Source organism: Vombatus ursinus, unplaced genomic scaffold (assembly GCF_900497805.2).
Source record: "Vombatus ursinus unplaced genomic scaffold, bare-nosed wombat genome assembly UNPS02014863.1, whole genome shotgun sequence".
In the NCBI taxonomy this organism is placed as follows: Eukaryota; Metazoa; Chordata; class Mammalia; order Diprotodontia; family Vombatidae; genus Vombatus; species Vombatus ursinus.
Genome location: NW_020954641.1, coordinates 40,983,856 through 40,992,738, shown reverse-complemented (window position 1 = coordinate 40,992,738; position 8,883 = coordinate 40,983,856). Strand labels below are relative to the sequence as shown.

Here is an 8,883-nt window from a genome sequence, read left to right as displayed (position 1 = left end):
GGAAAGGCAGAACTACTCAGCTCTTACTTTGCTCATTTTATTTGACAAGGGTAATAGTCTTTGTACAGAACAAAAATGACAGAGAAGAATTATATTGAAGGGTGATGAAATACTGACAATGGAATTGCTGAAAGATCATGGAAAATGGGAATGATACCCTTTTCTGGAAAATGGGAAAAGATAAATGTTTCAATTTTCAAAGTGGAGGGGGGTGATGGAGTGTGTGCTAAGTATAGGCAAGTCAGCTTGACTTAATTCCTTGCAAAATCCTAGAATCTATGACTAAGAGGGTGGTTAGTGAACATTAAAAAGAAAAAGCAAAGATCACCAAAAAACCAGCATGGCTCCAACAAGAACAACTCAATCCCATTAATTCCAATTTTTTGATCGACTTGAAGGACTGTCACACAGAAAAAATATATTAGACATATTCTGGTTGATCACAGAGGATCCAACTAGGAGCAACGAGTGTCAAAGCAATGTTGTACAGAGGCAGATTAAGGCTTGATGTTAGGAAAAAGATTTCCAGAAGTGGAATGGGCTGCATTAAGAGATTACCATTCACTACAGGTCTTCAGGCAAAGCCTGGAAGGTGACCTGTTTGATATTGTAGAGGATCTTTTATTTTTTTTTTGTTATGGATTAAACTAGCTAGCCTCTGGGATCTGTTTCAACTCTAGATTCTTTGATTCTGTAATTATTCTTCTATTTTGGGGAAAAGGAATTAGTTTTATTTTTAGAAGACACTGTTATGATAATTAGTTATTTATGTATTTTGTATTTAAGGAGTATGAATGAGGAAATAAGCCAAAATTATTTATTTTAATTTATGCTTCAGATGAATTTATTTTTTATTTATGCCTTTTATTTCTTTACATCACATTCATTTCTGAATGTACCTCTTCTCCTTCCCTATCCAAGAGACCTTATCTAAAAACAAACATTTTAAAGTAAGAAACAGCTGAGTAAAAACTAAGCAAGATCAAGAATGGGACCTCTATTATTCTCTATAACATGAATTAAAGAAGGGCTCTCTCTCCAAGGGACACTATTTAGATTTTGTCCTGACATGAAGGACAGAATCTCATGAAACACTAAGTGCATGGATACACAGGTGTTGGACAAGAGTTTCTCCCTACTGAGGAAAAACCAAAACTCTGTTTCTTTAGAAGCTGACCCTCCTTTAGTCTGTTGAAGAGGATAACAGAGATTTCAAAGGTCTGATGGCTTATGCTACCTTCCCCATCTTTAGTCCCCTACCCCTCCTCAAAAGGACTGAGCTATATTTCCTCATTCCTACCCTGTTATAAAGCTTGGCCATCATAATACATAGCATTTGGTTTGTTTTATTGTTCTTTCCATATACATTGTTTTAGTCATTCTATGTATTCTTTTTCTGGTTTTTTTTAACTCCATAATGGAATTCTTAATTCCAAAATAGTGTGCTCCAGAGATTTACTGGTATTGTGAAGCAGAATATTCCATAATGAAACTTTTAAATACACCATTGTGATTCTTAGAAATGAATAAGCTTTGTACCAATGATTCATTACAATCATCAGAATTCCTCATATGTAATCTCTTTGATAGAATATAAGTTTCTTAATATCAGGAACTTATTTTTGTGTTCCCATCCCCTAGCACAGAGTAGATGCTATATTTGTGAATTGAATTATAATGGCCAGCCACTGATTTATTTTATACAATATTTGTTACTATTTAAGAAGTTTATGCCTTCTTTTTAAAAAAAAGACCATTTTGGTACCTACCACCTTATATCATAATTAAACTTCTTGGAGGATGTGGGTTACATGTGGAAAGTTTCTCAGTCTGCAATGTTTTTCTTTTCTTGAGTAGGTCAAAGTTAAGTCTTCAGATACTAAGGCAACAAAGTTACTGTAATTTGTTCTAGTGTAGTCTTCTGGTTTTCATTCATCTTTGTTGATGGTCTGCATTAATCTTAAGTGGGGGGAGTTATGACTTTCACTTTTACATTTTACTATACTCTTTCCATGGTCTTTGTTTCATTTTTGGAAAGTCACAATGCAGCTTACTGATTCCTTGAGCTGAGCATTGTGCTAATGTTGAAGGTCAAGTTGGTCCAAGTCTTCTGGTCCAAACTAAAAGATTTCTCATATAAATGACAAAAAAATCCCCTAGACTAATGGAAAGTAGCATAATACATCCTAATTGTCTACCATGCCTTTTTGTTTGGAAAAGAGATAAGATATTTGCTTATTGAAGCAGGTTATGTACTCTCTTGGGCTCCCAACTGTTGCATTGTTTTACATAGATTGAATTTCTTTGCAACATGGTGACAATCCTACTCTGTGTCTGTCTTTATCCATTTCTAATTTTCAATACCAATAACTTGTTTTAACAGGTCAAATTTTAGTTGTTGCAATTACATAAAGATTTTCCTTCTCATCTTATTGTTTCTTCTAATTTGGTGCTGATTGTAACTTTTGTTCTAATAAGCAGTCTAACTGCTCTCTGATAGATTATTCTTAAATGATTACCACATTAGTGAGCAATTATTTCCTATATTTTTGTTTGTTTTGTTTTTTGGGCTTTTTTTTTTTGCTTTTTTTGTGAGGCAATCGGGATCAAGTCACTTGCCCAGGGTCACACAGGTAGTAAGTGCCATGTGTCTGAGGATGGATTTGAACTCAGGTCTTCTTGACTCCAAGGCCAGAGCTCTATCTACTGTGCCACCTAGATACCCCAATTATTTCCTATATTTTAAGATTGCCAGGTTTTTTTAATGTTGTTAAGTGATTGCCATTTCTATTGCTTTGTGACTCTCCTTTAAATTTTTTTTGTCAGTTTTACTGATTCCCTTTTAAATTCCACAATTATTTCTCAACATATACCTACACCACCCACTTTCTTCTTGAAGAAAATATTCATGTATAGACCTAAGTCTTCTGGGCAGTTTACAATCATTTGGTCTCTATTGTTTCTTAATCTAAGAGCATATGCTCCCTTTTTACCATTTTCTCCTATGCCCCCTTTTTTCCATTTAAGTCACTAAGCATATTTTTCCTTGATTTGAAGAATCTTGTCAAGTCCTTCACAAAGTGTCTCTATATGAATTCATCCTATGCAACAGATGTTGGTGCAAAAGCTACAATTATATGCTTGTCTTTTCTCTTATTCTTACTGTAAGTGAAGTAACTAAACATCCTTTGAAATTATTTTTATGTCTCTGAATGTATTATGAATCCAACTTCTGGAACTCCTTTATTTACTCTCCAAAGAGACATACATTCTTTCATCTTTTTGTCTTCTGGTTTCACATGTAATGAAAGTGTCAATATTGTTATTATAGTTCATCTAATATTATCAGCGTTTTGGTCATTGTACTGAAATATCACATTTGCAATTCTGAGAGTTAAATTAGTGTTTACAGATAGTCTAGAAAATGCTCAATTCTCAACATCTCCACATCCTTTTTCTGGTACTCTACCAGTCACTGAAGAAGCAGAAGGAAGCTCATCCAAGACTGAAAGCCATTTTTTATTTTTCTTTGTCTCCCAGGTAGCTTATAGCCAAAGAATCCATCACTTAGCAGTTATAAGCCACTTTATGTTTAGCTAGACTGGTTCTCAGACAATAGATATGGCCTGTCCCTAGGATCATATTCAAAACCTTTCCAACTTGGTAGAATCTTTCAGAGTCTTGGCTCCATTATTAGAACCTTTAAGAACTCAGAGTCATCTCCATGCCACAATGAGGCATTTATGTAGGATTTCTATGAAGGATGAGCTTGACCATCACCAAAAATAGATTGACCTAACCATACATGGGAAAAATGGATGCAGAATGCACATTGTCTAGACTATGAGATTAATGGATGGTCAGCTCACTAATTTAGTCCATCAGAACTCATCTAGAAAAAGGCATTGGAGATGGATGCTTTACTTGAATCAGAACTGTTTAAGAATAAAAGAAAAGCCTGGATCACATCTGGAAAATTACATTGTGGGTGAGTTAGAAAAATGGATATACAAAGAATGAAAGTGTGCAGTTGACATCAGGTGGGTTTAAGTAGGATGCAACATGTTACCAATGAGAATTTGCTGATAAGAAACAGCATGAAAGGTACCAGCAAGGAAATTTAAGCTTGGAGAAAGATAGATCAATGATTTAGTGAGATGAAGGATGACAGATAGTCAGACTGAGTATTGTCCTACTACACAATGAATGTTAAAGGACCCAAATCAAAAAAAGGAGCCATTTTGTTTAAAGCCTTTCTGGAGGATTTGGGGAGGGGAAAGAAGTAGGTGAAGATCACATGGTATAAAAATGTGTGGATAAGTTGCAACATGTGCCATTAGAAGGAGCCCTCATACTGGTAAGCTTGAGGAGGCATTGAGGTATTGATTAAGAAACATAATATAAATGGCATAAATGGAAATAGTAATCAACTAGGAAAGTTTGTGTTTTCTACATGGTAAGCATTTGGCAAATGTTTGAATGAAAGAATCAATGAGTAGGATGAACAGAAAAGGAAATAAAAGCTAAAGAGTTGACAAAACCTAACTTACACTATATAAAGGGTGAATTAAAATGGGAGTAAGTTCTGCAAACATTTTCTCAAACACATCAATCTAAAATTTCCTAAAACAAATTCACTGAGGAAAGTCCAATCCCAAATACATACATTATCTTCTTTTATCTCGCAGTGACTTTAGCCTGGTATTACTAGCCACATTTGACAAAATAATAAAACTGAACCTCCAGAAGGTTGTGATTAAAGGCAGCATGATTCAGTGGAAAGAGCGAAGGATTTGGATTCAGAAGACCTGGGTTCAAATGTCAGTTTGCCACTTGCTAGCTCATTTAAATCTCTTTGGGCTTCAATTTCCTTATCTGTAAAGGCAGCGTTGGACTAGATAACGTTACTCTGTAAGATCCCTCCAAATTTATGACTGTGAGCCAGCATCCTTTAATTTGCCTGTAGCTAATAAGACTTAAAAGCAAAATTTCAGCCCAGGTCTCTCCTGAATCCAAGTCCTGCATTCTTTCTGCTGAATCAGGCTCAAAACGAGCTTTATTCACCAGTGACTTGCTGAAGTTCTTTAAACAGACACAGGGCGCCGCTGTCGGCCAATGCCAAGTCAGAAATAAAAGCGATCCCCTGGAGCTTCCTATACAGCCATTTTCTGCACAGTCACGAGGAGCCCATCCCAGAAGAGACTCGGACTCGCTGCTCCATAGAGTCTGCCCCTGGAACACCCTGTTGGATCTCACAGATAACAGAGGCACTGCCTTTCTTTCTCATGAACTTTAACACTCCAATAAGCATTTGAAACAAGGCTTTTCGGGGACTGGAGAAGCTGACGGAACTGAGAGACTGAAAGATGGGCGGGATCACTGAGCGAAGGGGCCGGACCCTGCTTCTCTTCTCTTTGTTCTGTCGGGCGCTTTCTGAGCACATCAGCTACTCGATTCCCGAGGAGATGGCGAAAGGATCGGTGGTGGGGAACCTTGCCAAAGATTTGGGGCTGGAGGTCCAGGACTTGCCGGCTCAGAAGCTGAGGGTGAGTGCGGAGAAGGAATATTTTAGAGTGAGCGAAGAGAGCGGGGACTTACTGGTCAGCGACAGAATAGACAGGGAGGAGATCTGCGGGAGGAAACCCTTGTGTACTCTGGAGTTTGAAACGGTGGCTGAAAATCCTTTGAACTTTTTCCTTGTAACTGTAGTGATCGATGACATTAATGACAATCCTCCGCGATTCAGTAGAAATATAATTGACTTGGAAATCAGCGAGATAGCACTGCCTGGGGTAACATTTGCACTGGAATCTCCTCAGGACCCAGATGTAGGTGTGAATTCGCTACTGCAGTATTTTCTAAGTCCGGATTCCCATTTCTCCTTAATGCCAAAAGAAAATCCGGATGGCAGTAAATACGCAGAATTAGTATTGGAAAAATCACTGGACAGAGAAAAGCAGAGTTCCTATCACTTGGTTCTAACGGCTGTAGACAGCGGGGTCCCGGTTCGAAGTGGCACAGTAGAGATCAGGATCAACGTTACGGACGCCAATGATAACTGGCCTGTCTTTAGCCAGGAAGTCTACAGGGTCAGTCTGCGGGAAAACCTACCCGCTGGGTCCTCTGTGCTTCAAGTGACCGCCACGGACCAGGATGAAGGGAACAATGCGGAAATCACTTACTCTATTAGCACAGTGGAGACACTGAAACACTTGTTCAAACTGGATACTAAAAGTGGAGAAATATCAACTCAAGGATTAATCGATTTTGAAAAAGCAGAAGGTTACACTATTGGAGTAGAAGCAAAGGATGGAGGAGGTCATACTGCTCACTGTAAAATTCAAATAGAAATTCTAGATGAAAATGACAATGCCCCTGAGGTGACCTTCCGCTCAGTATCCAACCATATACCTGAAAACTCCATGCCTGGAACTGTTGTAGCCCTGATCAAAACACTTGACCCAGATTCAGGAGTAAATGGTGAAGTAGTCTGCCAAGTAAGAGATAATGTCCCATTTAAAATATCCTCTTCCACCAACAACTTGTATAAATTAGTTACAGATGGTGCCTTGGACCGTGAAGAGACCCCAGAGTATAACATTACTATAATCGCCACAGACAATGGAAACCCACCTCTGTCCACCAGCAAAATTCTCACCTTGCTCATTACAGATGTCAATGACAATCCCCCAGTTTTCCGCCAACCTTCCTATGTAGTTTACGTCCCCGAAAACAACCCTCCCGGAGCCTCTATCGCGTGTGTCTCAGCTACTGACCTGGATCTGGAGGGGAATGGCAGAGTGTCCTATTCCATCATCAACAGCGACCTGGAACCGCTACAGCTGTCTTCCTGCGTTTCTGTCAATAGCCACAGCGGGAACATCTTCGCGCAGCGCTCTTTCGACTATGAGCAGGTCCGCACCTTCGAGTTAATTCTACAGGCCCAGGATGCCGGCTCTCCATCTCTCAAGGCCAATGTCTCTGTGCGAGTATTCATCGTGGACAACAATGACAACGCCCCAAATATCCTCTACCCTGCTCTGGGGCCAGACAGGTCGGCCCTCTTTGACATGGTCCCTCTCTCAGCTGAGCCTGGCTACCTGATCACCAAGGTAGTGGCTGTGGACGCAGATTCTGGACACAATGCCTGGCTGGCCTATCGCGTGTTGCAAGCCACAGATCCTGGGCTCTTCAGCCTAGGGCTGCGCACAGGCGAGGTTAGGAGTGCAAGGGCTTTGACTGATCGAGACGCTGCCCGGCACCGCCTTCTGGTCTCTGTGCAGGACGGAGGTGAGCCCCCCCTGTCGGCTACTGTGGCTCTGCACCTGGTCTTTGCAGACAGCCTACAAGAGGCGTTGCCTGAGATGAGGAAGGAGCGTCCGGCTGATTCAGACTCTCAGTCTGAGCTACAGTTTTACTTGGTAGTAGCTTTAGCTCTCATCTCTGTGCTCTTCCTCACCACAGTAACGCTGGCCATTGCCCTTCGCTTAAGAAGGTCATCAAATCCTCCAATACTGAGCTGTTTTCAAGAGGATCTTTGTTCTAAGACTGGTCCCAATGTCCCCGCAAACTACAATGAGGGGACTTTACCATATTCTTATAATCTATGTGCCGCTTCGGAAGTTGGAAAAGTGGAATATAATTTTCTTAAATTGACTGGAGAAATGGCTCCCCTGCAAGATTTACTTTCTAATGATCCCTCCACGGTCTTTAGTACCAGTGACGAAAACAGAAAGGTTATCTCTGACTTGGTTATCTCTTCTCACGTGAGTTTTTTCATTCACTTTTTTAAAATGTTAAGATTTTATATCAATTATCTAGTTTTAAAAATTCAAATAGTGTAATCCTTCCTGTTCTAAGAAAAAAAAATCTTTACTACCTACTAACTCACACTTATAAGGTAGTATATTCTGGTACTTCCACTAAAGTCATACTATTAAGTTCTTGAAAGCTATGCCCTAGGAACATACTCTTTCACAACTTATGGCAAACTTGAAGGCTTCAAGTATGGTTGGATAATAGACTGTATTTGTACCTTTAGAAGATGATTTTAGTTAAATTCAGAGAACTTCATCTTTGGCTCGAGTTTTGTATAATTAATTGTTTTACCACACCAACTCTCCACTACTATCTACTGTCTTAGACGAGTTTCTAGCTTCTGGGGTAGGAGAAACATTCATACCCAGGAAACCACAAGTCCTTGAAGTATTGGCTTATGTGTATTCTTCCTAGGAAAATAACAAATAATTTTGAGAAATAAGAGCATTCCCATAATATCTTCGGGTCTTCCCCATTCCAGCATATGTACTAGTTAGACTTCCATCAAAATCGAAAAATATTGTTTTCCAATCAAAGTTTCTGCTATAAATTTTGTCAAGGATACCGGCTGGTGTTTACTGACTAACTCAATACTTTTAAAATTATTACAAATCTTACTCCCCCCCCCCAATATTATGCTTAGAATTGCAAACCTCTTCCTACCAATGAATTCATGATCAAATATTCTCAGGACAGTATGAGGAAGTGGCATAGTGGTTATTCATGTTCTGGTCAAAACTCTCCTTTTGAACAGATACTATTGAAAATGTTGAAGTTGTGACTAACATAGAGATAATGAAATCTGAGTATTTGGGAAATATGAACAGCATATTTAATTTTCTCAGGTCTTTTGTCTAAGTTAATGAGTTTAGAAATCCATAATTCATAGATGCGTTCTACTTTATTGGGTATTTATTGTGATTTTATAAGTCACCTATTTTATATTCTCTAGTTTACCAAACATAATGTAGGCATTCATTCTCTTCATCACAAAAATTCTGTTTCTTTTTGAAAAAAAATTATTAATTTATTTTGATTTATCAACAATCACTTCCATAAGCTTTT

General features: G+C 38.8%; 1 protein-coding gene across 3 annotated transcripts in view; it reads left to right on the top strand.

Annotated features, from left to right (window-relative positions):
• The window catches only part of LOC114027750 (protocadherin gamma-C5-like), a 115,778-nt gene that overhangs the window by 4,514 nt on the left and 102,381 nt on the right, over positions 1 to 8,883 (top strand). Inside the window, exon 1 of one of the 3 annotated variants that reach the window (XM_027841872.1) lies at positions 5,180 to 7,766. The exons of the other annotated variants lie outside the window; for them this stretch is intronic. Within the exon in view, the coding sequence (XP_027697673.1) occupies positions 5,367 to 7,766 (2,400 nt within the window). The 5' untranslated portion in view covers positions 5,180 to 5,366. Of the gene's footprint in view, positions 1 to 5,179; positions 7,767 to 8,883 lie in introns of those variants that run through there. 3 annotated transcript variants of the gene reach the window in all.